General features: G+C 36.7%; 1 protein-coding gene across 1 annotated transcript in view; it reads right to left on the bottom strand.

The window, feature by feature from the left end:
• Nucleotides 1-19,388, bottom strand: part of col11a1b (collagen, type XI, alpha 1b) — a 93,749-nt gene that overhangs the window by 21,615 nt on the left and 52,746 nt on the right. The window contains exons 23-44 of the mRNA XM_082172835.1: nucleotides 17,707-17,760; nucleotides 16,354-16,398; nucleotides 15,765-15,818; nucleotides 14,242-14,286; nucleotides 13,930-13,983; nucleotides 13,774-13,818; nucleotides 12,916-12,969; nucleotides 12,662-12,769; nucleotides 12,264-12,317; nucleotides 9,879-9,932; nucleotides 8,180-8,224; nucleotides 8,023-8,076; nucleotides 7,886-7,930; nucleotides 7,749-7,802; nucleotides 6,884-6,937; nucleotides 6,419-6,472; nucleotides 6,184-6,291; nucleotides 5,929-6,018; nucleotides 4,695-4,748; nucleotides 1,822-1,929; nucleotides 1,117-1,224; nucleotides 503-556 (exon numbers count right to left, since the gene is read on the bottom strand). Coding sequence (XP_082028961.1) covers nucleotides 503-556; nucleotides 1,117-1,224; nucleotides 1,822-1,929; nucleotides 4,695-4,748; nucleotides 5,929-6,018; nucleotides 6,184-6,291; nucleotides 6,419-6,472; nucleotides 6,884-6,937; nucleotides 7,749-7,802; nucleotides 7,886-7,930; nucleotides 8,023-8,076; nucleotides 8,180-8,224; nucleotides 9,879-9,932; nucleotides 12,264-12,317; nucleotides 12,662-12,769; nucleotides 12,916-12,969; nucleotides 13,774-13,818; nucleotides 13,930-13,983; nucleotides 14,242-14,286; nucleotides 15,765-15,818; nucleotides 16,354-16,398; nucleotides 17,707-17,760 — 1,395 coding nt within the window. The remainder of the gene's footprint in view (nucleotides 1-502; nucleotides 557-1,116; nucleotides 1,225-1,821; nucleotides 1,930-4,694; nucleotides 4,749-5,928; nucleotides 6,019-6,183; nucleotides 6,292-6,418; nucleotides 6,473-6,883; nucleotides 6,938-7,748; nucleotides 7,803-7,885; nucleotides 7,931-8,022; nucleotides 8,077-8,179; nucleotides 8,225-9,878; nucleotides 9,933-12,263; nucleotides 12,318-12,661; nucleotides 12,770-12,915; nucleotides 12,970-13,773; nucleotides 13,819-13,929; nucleotides 13,984-14,241; nucleotides 14,287-15,764; nucleotides 15,819-16,353; nucleotides 16,399-17,706; nucleotides 17,761-19,388) is intronic.

Raw genomic sequence — 19,388 nt, 5'->3', positions numbered from 1 at the left:
CGTGTTACGCAGCACATTTGAGCTTCCTGAAGAACCAATGAGGTTCATTCTCGTGTTACGCAGCACGTTTGAGCTTCCGCAAGAATCACTGAGGTTCATTCTTGTGTGTTTCTCAGCACGTTTGAGCTTCCGCAATAACCAATGAGGTTCATTTTCATGTTACTAAGCACGTTTGAGCTTTCACAAGAACCAATGAGGTTCATTCTCGTGTTACGCAGCACGTTTGAGCTTCCGCAAGAACCAATGAGGTTCATTCTCATGTTACGCAGCACGTTTGAGCTTCTGCAAGTTCCAATTAGGTTCATTCTAGGCTAACATTAATTGAATATTTTTATTAACATTAACATTAACAAAGATTGATAAATACTGTAACAAATGTATTGCTCATTGTAATCAAATATTTTTTAATTATATTTAAATGTTTTATTTATTATCCCCAAATATAAATAAAAATATAAATAAAGATAATTGTAATAAATAGTTTGAATATTGTTCAACTTACATATTCACCCTTGTCACCTTTGCTTCCCTTTTGACCAGGCTCTCCAACTTCTCCCTGAAAGAAATGAATGAGAATGTTTTTGAAAATCGAGTAACTGAGTTTGATTAAAACTTTTCCCTTGTTGCCTGGTCATCAAAAAAATAATTCTCAAGGTCAATTCAGCCTCAATGGCAGATTAAACTTTGCTCCAGAGATTTTAATTTAACAGTAAAACCAAGACCTTGGGGTGTGTTTGCAATTAATTGATTACTTGGCCCCTCCAACACCAATGCCGCCACAGCCGAAAAGAATAATGTAGCTTGGGACGTGATAAGGGTCTAAAAAAGCCCTGTTCTACATTTAACAGGGCGATAATAGATTCTGGAATACATTAGCCTCAGAACACATTTGTTTACTTGGTTTATGTGCATGTGTGTAGAAGTGTGTGTGTGGGCTCCTTGATTTCACTGGTTTCAACATTTCACTATAGTAATGATTTTGTGTCTTGTTTGATTATAGTGATGGATAAGTCAAAACTCTGTCGGCAGCATCACTAATGGTGTGCAGATGTGAGATGGGCATGATGTCTATGTATTAAAATGTCATGCTGTGAAGTCTGGAATAAAGTGCTGCACCTTGTCACCGTCCTCTCCAGGTGGACCCTGAGGTCCGGCTGGGCCAGGGAGACCGACTGGACCTTGGATGCCATCCCGACCGGCAGGACCAGCAGGTCCTTTCTCACCCTGAGTGAAGTTAAGAAATAACATTTTACATAGATGACTCTATATGCAGATTAATATGCACTTCTCTGCATTACATCCTATGAGGAATACTTTAATCCAATTAATACAGGGAGTCTGAGCAAACAAAGCTAATGGCAGATCCACCGCAATTAATTAACAGTATTTATACACTATGCAGAAGAGTATGTTCGGTAATTATTATAGAACCTTTCAGTCAACTAATTGATTTCAGCTTTAACTGAATTAAGTTTTTGTTTGGATGCTGCATTAAACTCGCTAAGCTATCTCTGGTAGATGTGTTTATTGAAAAGATGAATTTTAATGAACTAAAACTCTTTCCCTCTGGCCCATGTTATTTCCCACAGGAATCTCTAGACTTAGTGCATCGCTTCCACACATCTGATAAAAGCACAGTTGCTATTTTACTTTCTTCAGGGTGAATTCAGGTAAATTAGGCCCCCATTTTGCAATTCATCTCGTCAACAAATGAGATGATGGACCAATTTACTTGTTCAATTTAATAATTATGCTTACTTATTGGGACAATGTACAAGCTAAAAATGGCATTTTATTAATCTCCTAACAATGCTCACTCACCGGACCACCCTTCTCTCCAGCGGGTCCCGGGGGTCCCTGAGGGCCATTGCGTCCTGTTAGACCAATGGGTCCTCCTGGTCCAGCAGCTCCTCTTTCTCCTGGTGACCCCTGTAACACACATATCCTATTAAATCTGACTGCATCCCAATTGGTAAATTATGATATTTATGATTTACATTGAGTTAAGTTCTGGTTTTCCCTTTTTCAAGATAGTCTATTTTAAAGATTTTAATTTAATTTTGTAAAATCCAAATAAGCTTTCAGAACTTTATTGGAAAGTGCAATTTTTGCACATGCACCTGTGGAACAGTCCTTAAGGCATTAACAGTTTACAGGCGGAAGACAATTATTGTCACAGTTCCAATAACTTAGGATACTAAAGAGACCTTTCTCCTGACTCTGAAAAACACCAGGAGAAAGATGGCCATGATCTCTGGTCACCTGCCATAGTCCTGATCCCGGGAGGCATGAGGACTGCAGATGTGGCCAGTGCAATGAACTGCAATGTACATAATGTAAGAGGCCTAAGACAGTGCTACAGGGAGACAGGAAGGACAGCGGATCGTCCTCACAGTGCTTGACATTGACCATTCCTCTGTTTAGGGACTCATTATTTAATTTCTGTTTGTCAAATGTTTTTGAAATTTGTTCAGATTATGTCTCAGTTATTGAGTCTTTTTTTGTTCATACAAATATTTACACGTTAAGAAATTTGCTGGGGGAAAAAAAGCAGTTGAAAGCATGATGGGAGCATGTTTCTTATACATTATACATTCCCATGTCGGTGGGAAACCAGTTATTCAGTAGTATGTTTTGGCTCTGAAGAACATGTTCCCATACAGATCCTTTTGCTGCACTGAACAACACAAGGCACATTTGCATTTGCGTATCACATTAAATATATCTCTTTCTTTGAGAGTGAACAGGTCTTTTATAGTTTTTCTAAGAGCGAGCTCTCTGGTTCAAAACCAACGTGTAGTTGGTAGTTCTGTTTTTTTCAGAAATAGTCCATTAGTGCATCTATTAGCACTGAAGTATTAGAACTGAAGACAGCTCTCAGAGCGAAGGCTTTATGCACTTTTTACTTGAGGACATCTGGTTGCTTTCACATGCATGCACATACTCACAGAAACACATACTTAAACTTATACACAACATTAACCATCAGTGTTAATGCTTCCAAACATAGTGAGGGGTCAAGGTCACTGCACACCAAACTGCACAACATGCAGTGCAGAACATGGTCTCAATTAGTGGTTCTCAACATATTTTCCTTATACGTTAAAAAATTGTGGGAGGACACATCTTTTTTGCTAACACTTTACTTAAGCCTTTATGTATAAGCCTTTATGTATAATGCATTATAAATGTATGCAGGCATACATTTTTCCATAAATAATTATTATAATAATAAATATATAAATAAATAATAAAATAACAAATAAAATAAAAGATCACTGGTTGAGAACCACTGATCTAAATGATCAAGACTGACTCACTTCTCATCTCATACATCACCCAACAAACACACTCCAGACAAACATCTTGGAAAAACACAGTGCAAACTGACTTAACCCTTTGTTAGAAACTTCTCAGAAGTTGTGCTGGTGACTCAATTCAGGCACCTGCGGGATGTCTATTTAGGCAAATAAGATCGCTGATTTGCGTGGGTGGGCCACTGACTCAAAATCCTACTGATTTCAGAGATTTTTCTTGCTGGGCTGTACAGATGCCTTTTATACATGAGAGACAATGAAGCCCTACACCAATCTTCCTCAAGCTGAAAGGGGCTTCACATTGAGCACAGCTGAAGCTTTGACGGTTTTAAGCTGTACTGCTGTGCCTTCACTGCACTATGAGAGAAGACAGACAGCAGTTACTTTAATGGGAGGATGTTATTGCTATGCAGAATGCAGTTTCTATTTTATTCTATATTCTGTATGATTATAGGGTTGACACCATACCAAAATTCAAGAAATCAATAGCAAAAAAAGCATGATTCTCGATCCCAAGTTCAAAACCATAGAAATATGCAATTGTAACTCTCGAACACAGTTCTTTAATTGACTAAAACCTAAAATATAAAGTATAAATGTCAAGTAAAAACAAGTACTTTTAAAAATAAAAATCAATTTATTGAATTATTTTAATCACTATATATTAAGTGGATGAAATATATATATATTTATATATATATACATACTTAATATCATATTTTAAATATTAATAATAATAATAAATTAATAATATAAAATATTTCTCAATTAGGTTCCTTGCAATTTTAACACAGAAATATTTTTTCCCTCTTTCCTTTTCAATATTATATTATATTTTCATTATATAATAACAACATTGTATACAGCAACATGTATTTGGCTTAGGTTGCATTTACACTGCAAGGCTTAAAACATAGGTCCAATATTCTGACACTAAACATGTATTATAAGGGTTTCATTAATATCCTGCCAAGATGGCCATTTTGACCGAAGTGCATTTGATTGCTTTCACGCGTACAGTAGCCGCATTATTATGAGTGCACTTCACAGAGTGCACACATACACATACAGTATCTCCGGTACATTTGGCATCCCTAATGACTACAGGTTTGAATCTCTGAGCATAACTCCTGTATGATTCAAATGCAATGACTGATATAGTGACGGACTTACTGATTAGGCCTGACTCATTCAGTGTGATCAGACTGTGTGGGATCAGATCACACACCAATGTGCCAACATTACTGGTCATTAAATTCACCACCTGCTGACTGTGCCTGGTCCAGAATTTGCCTGATGTCACATTACTAATAGAGGCAAAGCTTGCAGATTGATCGTTTGCAGTGACAGAGTTTCCATAGTAACACAGGTACTTACAATGGGGCCGGGTGGACCCTGTGGACCCTCGCCTCCCTTCAGACCAGATGGACCCTGTGAAAGAGGGAGAGAGAGAGAGAGAGAGAGAGAGAGGTTTAATTCTCTAATGAGAGCTGTGCTTCAGAATCTGTCAAAGTGGCATCTGAGTCTCTGCATGTGTGCTTGAATGTGTTTGTGCCAGAATATGGCAGCTGTTTGTACTATATGTCTACTAGAAATACAGCCCAGAGTGTTATTTTAACTGGCAATCTTCCTATTTCCTACATCAGAAACCCAGCGCTGGCAGTGCATTGTCATGTGACGCCAAGGACACGTCACTCTCCTCCCATCAAGCCATATGAAAAACATATGAACCAGCTAAAAGTAAACATCAAAACAACAAGTGATGGCAAAATTCAATTGTTGTTTATTGAAATCATACTGGCTTTGGGTTTCAAATGTGACTTTCAGCAACACTTGATTCATGAAAGATGTAACTAATGAAGATTGAAATTCATCAAGTAGGCAGATGCTATTTCTTAAACTAAAAACAAAACTTTGATTTTATTCAGTCCCACAGTCTAAATACTCTTAACGAAGAAAAACAAGTATGGACATTTCCAAAGTCCCCATGACATATACTTCTTCTGAGTTGCCAAATTGTGGCAGTTTGTTATGCAGAAAGTAATTTACAGGCCCACAGAGTATCACATCAGAGGGATAATAAATATGTCAAACTGAATCTCAGAAACGGACTGAAAGTGAGATACAGGTTAGCATTTTTCTTTAGGACAATGCAATATATCATTATAGCACCTCACGCACTTTTAGTGTCCTGAAGCAGCCGGGAGACTGGATCTGACTAGATATTTGAAACACTTTAAAAATGAACTCTTTTTGTCTAAAACGCATATGCAACAAGAGATTATGTTGGTACACAAGTATTTCTTTTCAATAAATTTTTTGGCCTGAAAGTCAATATGAAATCAAAGTCATACTTTTACATATTACTGGCTTTATTGTGTACTGCAATACAGTGGAATTTCTTTCTATACAAGATGTGTTTAAAAAGCTTACTGAATGTCTTAATGCATGTTAAATATGTCAGTTAATCTTCACAAGCCTCAGTCTTATAGTTAGGACTGTATCCTTTCCTGAGGCATTCATCCAGTGTGAGCATTTGAATGAACAGCAGGCGGTTAAGCAGCTAATGGCCATTTGGTGGGGCACATGACATTAACTTGTTTGTTCTTACCGCTGCGCCAGGAAGCCCCCTTTGTCCTGGGAACCCTTTCAATCCGGCAGGGCCAGGTTTCCCAGAACCCCCCTGAGGACCTGGATCACCCTTCAAGGAGAGAGACGATGAGATTTAGTCCTCTAACTTAAAAACACTAATCTCCACAGCATTGTCTGCCAGCTATACATTATAAAATTGGACAGAAAATTATGTGAATTCTCTCCAATGACTAGCCTTGAATGATCTGAAGTAAACGTGTTTAGCACATCATACCTTTCCACCTTCTTTGCCAGCAGCTCCGGGAAGACCTTGCTCTCCAGGGGGCCCTGGTGATCCAGGATGTCCTCTCTCTCCAACAGGACCAGTTTCTCCTGTAGAGCCCTTTTAAATGTCCAATTTAAACAGGTTTTTGATTAAACTTCTGGCTAACTTCAGGAGATGTTTTATCAGAGCAATGTGTTGGTATTTTTTTTCCTGCTTATATAGAACAATAACTGTTCAAGCTCACCTGTGGGCCAACAACACCTCCAGGTCCAGGAGGTCCAGTTTTTCCTTGAAACCCCTGTGGTGAGAATAAACATTGTCATTGTGAGAGATTACATGCAATCTATTCTAGTTATCACATGTGTGTAAAAGTAATCTTAGAGCAAAGAAAAATCTGATCGATTATAAACTAGGTAAATATCACTAAACTGTACAAATCCAGCCTGTCGTTTTCCCTAAATCAGTGAAAGAGAAGTGCAGTCTTGAAAATCATAAAGGAGAGACATTCAATATAAAACGAGTTCCTCTTTTTAGCAGTCCATCTCTCTGACATTCTTAATTAGAAACAGAGAGATAGATAGACCTGAACAGTATCGCACCTTGACACAGTCGGCAGCTAAAAGGTAATACACCATAAAGACTGTCTTCAGCATTTCTTCCTCTTTACTCCAGAGACAGAAAACACTTATAAAGATAAAATGATACTCACAGTCTCTCCTCGCTGTCCAGGGTGACCGGGCAATCCGTCCTTTCCAGCAGGCCCCTGAGGGTTTTACAAAATTGAAAAAGATTAATTGAGATTAAAACATTAATTATTATATAACATACTTATAGACACGTGGTTATCATTCTTTCATGTTTGTGGTTTTAATGATTACAGTTAGACATGTTATTTGAGCTACAGTATAGACAATCTAGCTCTGTTGCCTCACAGCAAGGAGGTCCTGGGTTCGATTCCTGGGTTTGCATGTTCTCTCTGTGTCGGTTTCACCCACAATTCAAAAACATGCAGTATAGGTGAATTGGAGATGTTAAATGATCCATAGGTGTGAGTGTGTGTGAGTGTGTGTGTGTGTGTGAGAGTCCCAAGCCATGTAATGGGAGGGTAGAGGAAAGACCTGGCAACCTATCCCAGAAAAATCATTGCCATCATCGTTTGGCAAGAGACGGCCTATTGAATCACTAAGAGTCAGATACGACTGAAATGGTTAATGAATGAATGAATAGACAGCTTAATGTATGGAAGCCCATTTCGGTCACATAAGAAAACACAACAGCAATGTTTTTAGTAAACCATAATTATGATATGAATTCAAAATAAAAAGTCAAAATTATGAGATAAAATGTCATAATTAGGACCCTAAAAGTCATAATTATAATTTCAACTTGTCATAATTAAGACTTTTTTGTCATAATTAGGACATCTAATGCCATAACTATGACATAAAAAGTCCTTTATGTGAATAGATTATGTGAAGTGGCAGAAATGGACTTCCATACTAATGTGAGTCAAAAAGTAGAATAACTTAGATTAGAATAACTCAAAAGCATATGAAATTGACAAAACTACATACAGGTGGGCCTTTAGGACCTGGCAATCCAACAGGGCCCTGAGGTCCTTGGGGTCCCTAAAACATGGAAAAAAAATTAAGGGAGATGTAAAGGTTGATTAATACAACTGAACTGGAGAAATAATTCAACCATCACTTACTCTCTCTCCTGGGCCACCAGATGGTCCATCATTTCCTGATGTTCCCTAAAACAGAAACAAAGCTGCCTGTTACAGAAAACATTCGCAGATAGCATTGACTATTTGAGTTAGCTGAATAAGGACTGGTGAAGCCTGACCTTTGGTCCAGGTTTTCCTGTTGGACCTCTGGCACCTCTTCCGCCACGGGGACCCTGAGATCAAGTGTTATTAGCAATAAGCCTTATGCATCATTAGTGTATGTGGAAAAAAGTTTTCTTTTCTACTGAAAAGATTCAAACTTGTTCATTTACATACCGTTGGACCTCTTTGTCCTCTTGGACCTGCTTTACCAGCAATACCCTAAAAAACAGTATGACAAAGACACAAATGAAATAAACAGTGCTTTTCTAGGTTTTTCAGGTAGGTCTGACAGTAATTTTCAGGTCCAGAAATTTAATAAAGTAAGCAAATGTAAAATAACACTGCATAGTCTTCACTGTACAAATTAAAACATCATTATTAAAGGCAGGGTAGGTAGGATTTTTCTAAAAAAAAAACATTCCAAATTTAAACTGTCTTTATATACCAATACATAATTAAAATGTAAGTACTCTGAAAAAGAGAGTATAAAAATCGAGTGTCTGTAGACCTTTTAATCTGCAATAAACACAGCTAATTATTTCCATTCACTCCCACCCCCTCCCTTCTGGGCTCCTTCCAAAGCCACGCCCCCAAAACACATGAACGTGCGTCGCCAAACGCTCAGGCTCAACTGGAAGACGCATTTATTACCTGAGACGAGTGGAGAGGAAGGAGCGCAGTGCATGCAGTGACATCATGTCAGAATCACATGTAATAAAATACCTAACTTTATCACTATAAATATAAACAAATAAGATGGCTTTTAGTACTCACTATCAAGCTAGCATATCGATACTGGTAAAGTTTAAAATATATTTAGTTTGATTCGGTAACGAGCTATATTTATAGGTAACGAGCTATATTTATAAGGCAAAGCTAAAAACAGGTTGCATTGATACACGTTTTTCCATTACCATCAGTTACACTGTGATGAAAGTGAATTTCGTGTAAGATTCATAACATATACGGTGTTTTGCATGTAAGAGTTTCCATGATGAAAACAGTACCGGAGACAAGTAGCTGCTACCGCATCGTCGGTTCGAGGACATGTCCGGGATCGAGGGCGAAGCAGAGGAGGTCGTTCATGATTCTTTTTTTGCCTTGTTTGCCTTCGCTGACTGCATATGCAGGTGCTTTGAATTTGGAATGCTCTTTCTCTGCCATAATTTTACTCTTCGTAGGTTCCGCGCCTCTCTTGCACTCCTCAAATCAAACGGGTGCGCGCATATGGGCAGATCTTGTAGCAACAGGGGTGGTAGCCATGGTTGCGAGAGAGAGTGACAGTCGCCCAAACCAAATCAATTGTTTCGTCCCGGATGGAAATAATGAGCTGTGTTTATTGCAGATTAAAAGGTCTACAGTCACTCGATTTTTATACTCTCTTTTTCAGAGCACTTACATTTTAATTATGTATTGGTATATAAAGACAGTTTAAACAAATTTGAAAAAAAGTTTTTTAGAAAAATCCTACCTACCCTACCTTTAATGTTACTAGTGTTCTTCCGAATAATGCAACCAATCAGATTGTGCCACCAGCAATATATTTTTCATTGTTTTAAGGGTAGGGCTTGGTATGGACATTATTAAAGCCTCAAACCACATGAATATGATGCTGGTAGCACAATCTGATAGGTAGCATTTATCACCGGCCAACTGGCGAGTGACACATTTTCAAATAAAAGCATTTGACGCGTGGCGAGTGTTAGTTTTTGGCCCTGGTTGCAATAACTGTGAGTTCTAGGACTAGTCAACTTCTGGTATAGGTTGTTTGTTATCAGAACCAGAGAAGTACAATAGAGATGGCTCTAGCCAGGCTGTAGCATCCTAAAAAAAATCGAATTTAATAGTAAAAGAAAAAAGCCTTCATACGTACCCTTCCTCCCTTCTCACCATTGGCTCCAGGGAAGCCAGAGAAACCAGTTGAGCCCTGTAGATGGAGACAGATTATTAGGCACATTGAGGAGAGTAGTTTTCAGGTACACAGCATAAATGACACACTTATTTCACGTCAAAAGTATCTAATATTCGTCCCAACCTTTTAAACATGCCAAAAAACTTTGGTCGTTGAGCAAAAGTGAAGCTGTGTTGACACAGAGGATGTCCTTGAGGAATAATTGAACAACATTACTGCTAATGCTAACATTTGCGAGTGATACTCAGAGGGTTAGCTTTTGGAGTTGATAAACATGAGCAGTGCGTGCTTGTCAGCACAAGGACAGGAGAAATTGAAGGTCGAATTATTTTGGCAGGGAAAGAAGGGGAAGCGGCCCATGCACAATGGAAACGCATCAGTAATTTACTCCACAGGATGGTCGCCTGCACAAGATAATGGAACAGATCAAACAGACAACTGCAAATGCACACACAAAACAATGGAACACTGAGGTGGACCAACAGCAATTTCCCATCCCCACTGAAAGTCAATGCTAATCACAATGCTCCAGCTCCACTCTGCGTTTTACATTTTCCAAATGATGTATTAAGATATCTGATATATAATTTTTTTAAGTGCCCCTTTTATGCTTTTTTGGATATTACCTTTTATGTAATGTGTAAAGTAGCTGTTTGTGAATGTAAAAGGTCTGCAAAGTTTCAAAGATCAAAGTGCACGATAAATGGATTTATTGTCTCCCAAAAGAAAGAATCGATTCTGAACTGCGTGCAACGAGTTGTCAGTAATTCCAGTCTCACTTCCTGCATGAACCTACGTAGGTTTGTAACAAATTTGCATAATGCCAGTCTATGGTCTTCATTGGCTGCCCTTCTTTGACCCGCCCTCGTTCATGTTGTCGACATGTCAAGAAGACACTGATTTCTGTGCTGCCAAAGCAAATACACTTTCTATGCACTTCAACAAACTGATATGACTCAAACTGATATGATACCTACGCCATAGTTTCTGTTCATATCATTGGGTAAAAACAGCGCTGAGGAAGCCTTAGGAGCTGAAATTCAGATATGGTAATTTAGTTTAGTGTTTAGTTTCCTAGGTGCGCTGTAAGCGGTAGACCAATCAAAACAGACTGTGCTGTCTGACCAATCAGAGCAGAGTAGGCTCTTGGAAAGGAAGGGTTTAGAGAGACTGAAACTTTGAACAAACTGTTTTTTTGAAAAGAGATAATGCTGCAATGTATATAAAGAGAAAATTATAGTGTTTTTTGACCTTGGATGCATGTTAACCTATTGTAGGAGACCTCCAAAACTAAATCAGAAACCTCTAAAATAGTATAATGGGGCACTTTAAATGAAAACAAAAAACTAACATTAACATGTTATGATCATGATGAATTTTCAAAAATTCCAAATCCAAATTTTGTAAAATAAATAAAAAACGTTGCATATATAACTATTAATACAATTATATAATTATTATTAAAAATAAATTATAAATATTACAGATATTATAAATATTATTAAATTATTAGCGTTTTAAAAAATAACTAAGTAAATGTTAGATGACGGACAAGGTAATCTATGTAAAAACAGAGGAAATGAGAAGAACAATTAAATATCTAAAATATCAACCAATATAAATAGATGGAAAAAAAACATCAAAACCAGGCGATATGATACTGATATATTGCCATCCTTAATAGGAGTGAGAAAGAGAGAGAGAGAGAAAAACCCCACTGGACTCAAAAAACCAACTCATCACTTCCAGGGAAAAAAACTCCTCACATACTCTGAACAGAACCCTGAACATTACTTTTAAAAAATGCAGTAGTGGAAATTGGAAACCCAGTGTCAAAATAGCTGACAAAGCAAGTTGTAGACTACTTCAAAATCACTTTCCATAACTTGTTATTCAAACAAAAACCAGGGAATTCAAGCTGTATGAGTGGACTAGCCTGTATACTGAATCAAATGATCGTTTTGTCGATGTTAGCAGGCTGAACTGACTGAATAAGCTGACAAACATCACAACACAAACTGTTTCTGCACAGTCTTGGGCTGTTCACAGGCCTGCACTCATTGCATGCTGGGTGGCTGAGAGATAAAGCAGTCAGTGTCATGGAGAATGAGTTTATCCTATTAAATCTGTTAACACAGGCGATCAGAGAACAGCAGGCCAAATATAAATAAAGCAGTACAGACAGTGGCACTGTTTATGAGAGATGATAACTTTTGTTTCATTAAAGGTTCATGTCTAATTGTTTGATTGCTTTTGTTTGTAAATAATGACATAAATAGATACTTTTCAAAAAATAAACTTATGAAAAGATGATAAAGCAGCAAAAATAAGCTTGTCAGCACTAACCTTAGGACCTTGTCTTCCTGGGTAGCCAGGCAAACCTGGAACACCAAGTTTTCCCTAAAAACCAAAATAAGAACACACTCTAGGTCTGCACATTTTCATTTGGAGTTTTTAAACAATCATCAGGCCCTATACAGAAACAATGAAGCATTTCAGAATCCTGCACAAACAGCAAAAACATATGGGAGCTGTAATGGAGTATTTGGCTGCCCTTTAAAACTGGTGTTCAGAATCAATTTAAGAGTTATGAGTTCAGTGTAATTTTAGGTTTTAATTCACACATAAATTAATAATCCCTGACAGACACTTAAGTGCCCCAAAAACACCAGTGTTGATTTTTCCAGGGCTGGTCATTTTAAGTACTTTGCCATTATATTCAACATAATGAATTTTAAACTGACCTTCTCTCCTGCCGTGCCCATAGGACCAGCCTCTCCGGAGGGACCTGATTTACCTTTGGGCCCCTCTGGTCCGTCTTCTCCTCTGGGGCCCAAAACACCACCCTCTCCCTGAACATCAGCAACAATGGACAAACATTACACTAGTTTCATAACAAACATAATGGGAAAAACTCAAACAAGTGATAAATGAGTGGTTATGAGTGCTGATTGAAATTAAATGGAACTGAAATTAATTAAGCAAAGTTGTTACTCACCTTGTCACCCTTGAGGCCCATGTCACCCTTGAACCCTGGAAAACCATCTTCTCCCTGAAATCAATCGAACTTAAATCATGTATGTGGAACATACAGACAGATAGACAGACATACAGAACGGATAAATGGAAGATAGATAGATAGATAGATAGATAGATAGATAGATAGATAGATAGATAGATAGATAGATAGATAGATAGATAGATAGATAGATAGATAGATAGATAGATAGATAGATAGATAGATAGATAGATAGATAGATAGATAGATAGATAGATAGATAGATTCATAGTTTTGCAAAATTTCCAATGTGAAAATATGATAAACTGAATAAACTATTAAGAATCTTCTTTCAAAAACTCTATAAGAACATAATGGCTAAATGCTGGCATCTAGTGGCCATAGTGTAACTTGCTGGTTCATGCTAGTTACACCGAGAAATTAAATCATATCTAAGATTGTCAGAATGTTAATTTAACAACCTGTTCTCTCAGAAGTGTTCTTGAATTTTAAATGTTACATATCAATAACAATATATTTTAAAGACATAAAAGTCTTGATTCTTTCTAAATGAAACACTGACACTTGGTGGCCACTGTAGAGGATACAGCCAGAAGCAGATCAAGTCACAACATTGTGTATATACTGTACAACAATAATTAGCACATATTGTATTATTACACATATATTTTCTGCTTTAGTCGTAGGTGATTTTGCATTACACCTGACTGAGGCCATTTTGGTGCAGAAAGTCACTGAAATTGTCTTTTAGCTATTGTTCTGTCATCTGTGTGCCTCATTTTAGGGGCTGACCCAAGAGATCATTAGTGGAGACAGTGGACAGGGTAATTTGCTTACCTTCTCGCCTTTGCCGCCCTTCAAGCCACGAATGCCCTCGGCACCCTAAATGGACAGAACAATGAACAGAGGCTCTAATGGATACTGGATAAGACTAAGAGCACATAATGTTGATAATAAAGAAAAAGTGAGATGAAGAAAATCAAAGCTGTTTACCTTCACACCTCGGGGGCCGGGATAGCCAATGGACCCCTGGGGACCTGTGTGGCCCTATAGGAAGAGAGCAAATATAATAACACTGAATCAATCTGGATTAATAGAGGGGAATTAGGTTTTAAACTTCTAAAGGGTTCACACATTAAGTGTTAATTAAAGAGACAGATAAATGGCTTTAATTTTGTTACTGAGCTTTTAGACAGCTGCAAAACAGCACCTTAAAGGTGTTTAATGGCTTTGCACTTGAAATGTGGTCAATAACTGGAACTCAGAGTGACAATTCATTTCGAGACAAACTAAAAATACACTCACAGCTGCTCCTTTCTCTCCGGGAGGACCCTCTTTCCCAGGATGACCCTGTGCAAGGATAACAAACAAAAGCATCTTCAAGTCTGAAAGACTTGTGGGTTCAGTGTACAGTAATATACAGTATGAATAGCATTAAAAATGCCAGTGTTGTGACTATTCCAGTGTAAGAGTTACTTTGTGCAGGAACAAATATTTTAGGTTTGTGCATGAGTAAGAACTGAAATTTAACTGAGGTAGCAAAAAAAAAGAATAATATTGGAATTTGAAATTTGATTCCAATCCAAGTTTGATTTGATTCCAAGTAGAATAAAAATATAATTAAATAACATTTACAAATTTTCGTGATAAATATGTCATCATACACAACATACACTAACGTTCAAAATGAAAGAAATGCAAGATTTTTTTTTAAACTTTCATTCAGCCAGTTAAATTCATCAAAATGAACATCAAAACTACTCAAAAGTGACAGTAAAACATTTACATTGTAATAAAAAATATGTTAATTAGAACTTTCTATTCATCAAAAATACTGGGAAAAATTTGTTGAGTACCAAATCAGCATATTGGAATGATTTCTGAAGGATCATGTTACAGTTTAAAATACAGTATTAAAATAGGAAACAGTCATTTTAAATTGTAATATTCCACAATATTTTTGTTTTCACTATATTGTCAGTCAAATAAATGCATAAAAAAGTCATAAAAAAATCTTAATAACCCCAAACTGTTTTTTTTTTATTTGTGAGATGTTTATATATTTTATTTGCAAAATAATATTCATATTTTTATTACAATGAAAAAAGAGAAAACTATTAAATACAATATTGTTATTCTCTATTATAATAACATTCCAATAAATAAAATACAAATATAAATATATATATATATATATATATATATATATATATATATATATATATATATATATATACTTAGACTATTTACCATTCAATTTTTTTCTTGCAAAATAAACAATACATATTTATTACATTTAAAAAATGTTTTTTATATAATTTAGATATTTTTATTTTATAAAAAAAAATATTTTTATTCTATACATATTAGATATTAGTTATTAATATTCAATGGCACCTAAATAACTATTAAAAAATACAATATATATATTAAAATAAATAGGCTTATAGAATTTTATGGACCACAGCAGAAGTGCAATTATTTTCCCAGAATGCTCTATTTAAAGTCAATCCACATAAAACAGGCTGTAAAAGTGAAAACAAAGGGCTCCGTTTTTGCTCACTTTGATGAAAGCCCTCTGTTGTGTCTGCAATTCAGTAAATTCCACTTCCTTTCATTCCAATTCAAATTTTCAACTCATGAAATGAAATGAAATGCAGCCAACACTTTAATTCTAAATTGTGTGAATAAAATATACATTCCCCTCAAGCCAGGATCATTATCAAGCTAGTTAATGGTTAATGATATGAGATGATGCAAAGTATTTTTGATATGAACGCAGATAATTAGGGGAGGGGAGAATACGAATTTAAGAAAAGTCCACTTACAGGAGGCCCATCAGCCCCAGCCAGCCCATGGAGCCCCTGTTTTCCACCGGGACCCTATGAGAGAGAGAGAGAAAAAAAGAAAGAGGATAAGTGAGAAAAGAAGGAAGAAAGAGAAGAGGGAGGAAAAACACACAATTAAGGCTGCGATTACTGGCGCGCCCAAGTGATTCGCTGGGCAACTTTTATAAGCAGTTCACTCCTAAAGTACTTCATTTTCATCTTTTTCCTCTTGGTAAGGAAGAGATCTAATCATATGGTACGTCTGGAAACACTCCACCACTACTGGAGTCACATTTCAGACTCTTTCTGGCCTCCTTCCAGGAGCCCTGACAAAATGCTTGTCTGAGAGACTAACCAATGACAGTTTTGTGTGTAAGCATATATCCTGCTTGTTGAAGCATTAGCGAGTCTTGATGTGTGTGTGTGTGCGCGTGTGGTTTTTCTCTAGTCAGCAGTGATCTGAAGGCAACCTACAGCTCAGAAACCGAGGAGTCTGTTGAATCGTTTATAGGGTTAGGGCAGAAAAACGCCGCCTGTAATAACAAAGACGATGGCTGCTGGGGCGAACAGCTCTTATTCACACACTCACTTTCTCTCCAGGTGGACCAATCGGGCCTTGAGGACCAGGCAGACCCTGCAAGACAAGGTTTCCAAAGTTAGACAGTACAACATGGAGACTTCAAGGGAAATCTGATAGTAAAGTTTATATTGGAAAAAGCTAAGGGCACCTCTCAGTCAAATCTAAGAAAGAATGTCGAACAGGATACATTATTATGTGTGTCTGTGCGTGAGAGTGTGAATATATGAGTCCTATTACAAACTTATGGAGCCTGGATGTGGATCAGATTAATAGATCTAGCAGTTTTCATTGCATTCTTTCAATGACAGTTTATCAGGCTCTACATTTAACTGAATACAAGTGGGAAAAAAAAGAGCAGAAAAAGAGACTGCAGGAGAATAAATGACCCCATGAAGTCATTAAACATGTGTTTTCCTTTTTCTGCGTGGACGTATTTACAATTGAAATAGGAAGTTTGGGTGGGATATATCGAAGGGGTGGTCTAACTTTTTCTTTTAAACTAGCCACAAGGCAATAGCTACTGTACATCACATTCATTAACATGATTTGCTACTTGCTAGTCAGTTGTGGGTGGTATTGGGGGAGGGACTTTCTCATTCTAGAGAGCATCTAATTGGACAAATATCCGTGTAGTAGCTACAACACGGATCATAAATAATTTTGGTCCATTTACACTACCGTTCAGAAGTTTAGGGTCAAAACAGTTAACAGTAAAAACAGCAATATTGTGAAATAATATTGCAATATTGTGAAATATTATTACAATTTAAAATAACAGTTTTCTATTTGAATAAATGTCTGTGTGATGGCACAGCTAAATGTTCAGCATCATTACTCCAGTTTTCAGTCGCATGATCCTGCAGAATCATTCCGATATGATGATTTGCTGCTCAAGAAACATTTCTTGTTATTATCAATGTTGAAAACAGTTTGTGCTAAATATTTTTGTAGAAACATTGATTTTGATTTTTTTTTGCTGGATGTTTTAATGAATAGAGAGGGCAAAAGAAGAACATTTATTTGAAATAGAAGACTTTTGTAGCATTATAAATGTATAATTTTTTTTTATAATAAATTCCAATTTCATGCATCCTTGCTGAATAAAAGTATTAATTTATGTTTAAAAAAAAAGTAATGACCCCAAAGATTTGAACGGTACTGTATGTATATCTACAAAAGGTTATTTTTGTAAACTTTTAGGAGCACACCGGTGTATAGATGACCTCAAAGATAACAGGCAAAGTTTAAAAGCCTTTCATGGTATGTGGGGAAGTTTAGAAAAACACAATTAAGTTTTCCGAGAGAAAGACAGAGAGAGAAAAGAGCAGACTGACAAAAGTTGATTGATTGACGGATACCTACATGTGGACCGGTGCTACCCTGTTGCCCATGGGGTCCAGGCTCTCCTTGAGGACCCTGTTATAACATTTAATAGAAACACTTTAGTACATAACACAATCATTCCTATACATCACTTCTCCAGGGAGCCTGACACTTTAGACAGATATGAAAAACAGCCCCAATACCTCAAACTCCAAAAATACTACTATACTACTACAACAGACACGTGTACTATTGCAAATCCATCTTTTTCCATTGGCATTTCTTCCTGATTTGCACAGCATACTGTAATAAAATCTATTATAGCAGCTTTAAACCACTGGGAAAGAGGAAGAGACACGGAGATGGGTACAAATTTTATAACAAACTGCACACAGTAAGAAAGGCGGTTGTAGTTGAAGTGAGATCTTGAGTGAAAGAAAAGCTTAAACATTTGGTAACACTTTATTTTGATTGTCCACTTTAGACATTTTACTAACTATATGTAACTTTGCAACTATATGTCAACTTATTCCACTAACCCCGAACAGTCTACTAATACTCTAATGAGAGTTAGTTGTAGTGTAGAAGACAAGTTACTTATAGTTAGTAGAGTGTCTTAAGTGGACCATCGTAATAAAGTGTAACCAATTTTTTTTTTTTTTTTTTTTTTTTTACTGAAATTAAATTCAGTGCAACCTAAATTAGTTGATTTGCTAAGAAATTGGACCAAACACTAATACTATACTTGTAATGATGCATAACTGTGAGCTACGTTAATGAAGCGAGACAACAGGAACACCTAATCATGAAATTAATGTTAACACAATCAGCTAAGGCACTTTTATGATGATCATTTATTTCGTTTTTAATTAGTCACTCTCATGGACCAACTCCAATCCTTCACAGACCACAATTTGTGAACAACTGAAAAAGAAACAAACAGAATAATGATGAAAACATTGGCTGTGTTCGAAATCGCCCCCAATACCCTTAAATAGGGCACTATTTATTTGAGGGAACAGCCACTTGCAGTGATGTCCGAAACCATAGTGGACGTTATTGAGTGCACTCATTCAATCCCATTATGCACCGCAATGATGAGTGTACAACTGATGTAAGATCAGTGGCTAGAGAACACCCATAATGCACTGTGAGAGTCGCGTCCAAATGAACTCCCCTGTCCATCCATCTATCCATTTTCCAAACCGCTGGTCAAAGGTGGGTACAGTGTAATATCATACAGGTATAAATTCCTTTTTACTTGATTTTTTTTTTTTTTAAGGTTTATAGATAGTTTTTATTAGAGTTTAAAACAAATATTTTCATTACTACTGAAGTAGCCAGTTTGCTAAGGTTCAAATTATTTTTATAAAGCAAGCAAAAGCTATGCAATAGCGCCAGCCCTTCCGGCGCACTCAGTGTCTGAATTCACTCACTCGTTTTAATTTACTCCCTCAAGTGAACTATATTAGTGGACTAATGTAGAGACTAGTGAATGAGGTTAAAAGGGGTGATTTCAAACACAGCCCTTGCATTCCTAGATGAATCCTTGCATATTTTAGTGGCATACTTCATACCTTCTTAATTTCAGCACTTTCTGATCACCCTCCTGTAGCTACAGTAATGGTGACATTAGCTCTCTCCTGCCAGGCATACTGTGTTTCTCTTATCTAATGGTCTTAGATGTGACCCTTGCTCAGGACAACAAATATGTTTCAGAG

The sequence above is a fragment of the Leuciscus leuciscus genome, assembly GCF_965113295.1.
Source record: "Leuciscus leuciscus genome assembly, chromosome: 6".
In the NCBI taxonomy this organism is placed as follows: domain Eukaryota; kingdom Metazoa; phylum Chordata; class Actinopteri; order Cypriniformes; family Leuciscidae; genus Leuciscus; species Leuciscus leuciscus.
The sequence above is the reverse complement of the archived record's forward strand: the minus strand, read 5'-3'. Positions and strand labels throughout refer to the sequence as shown.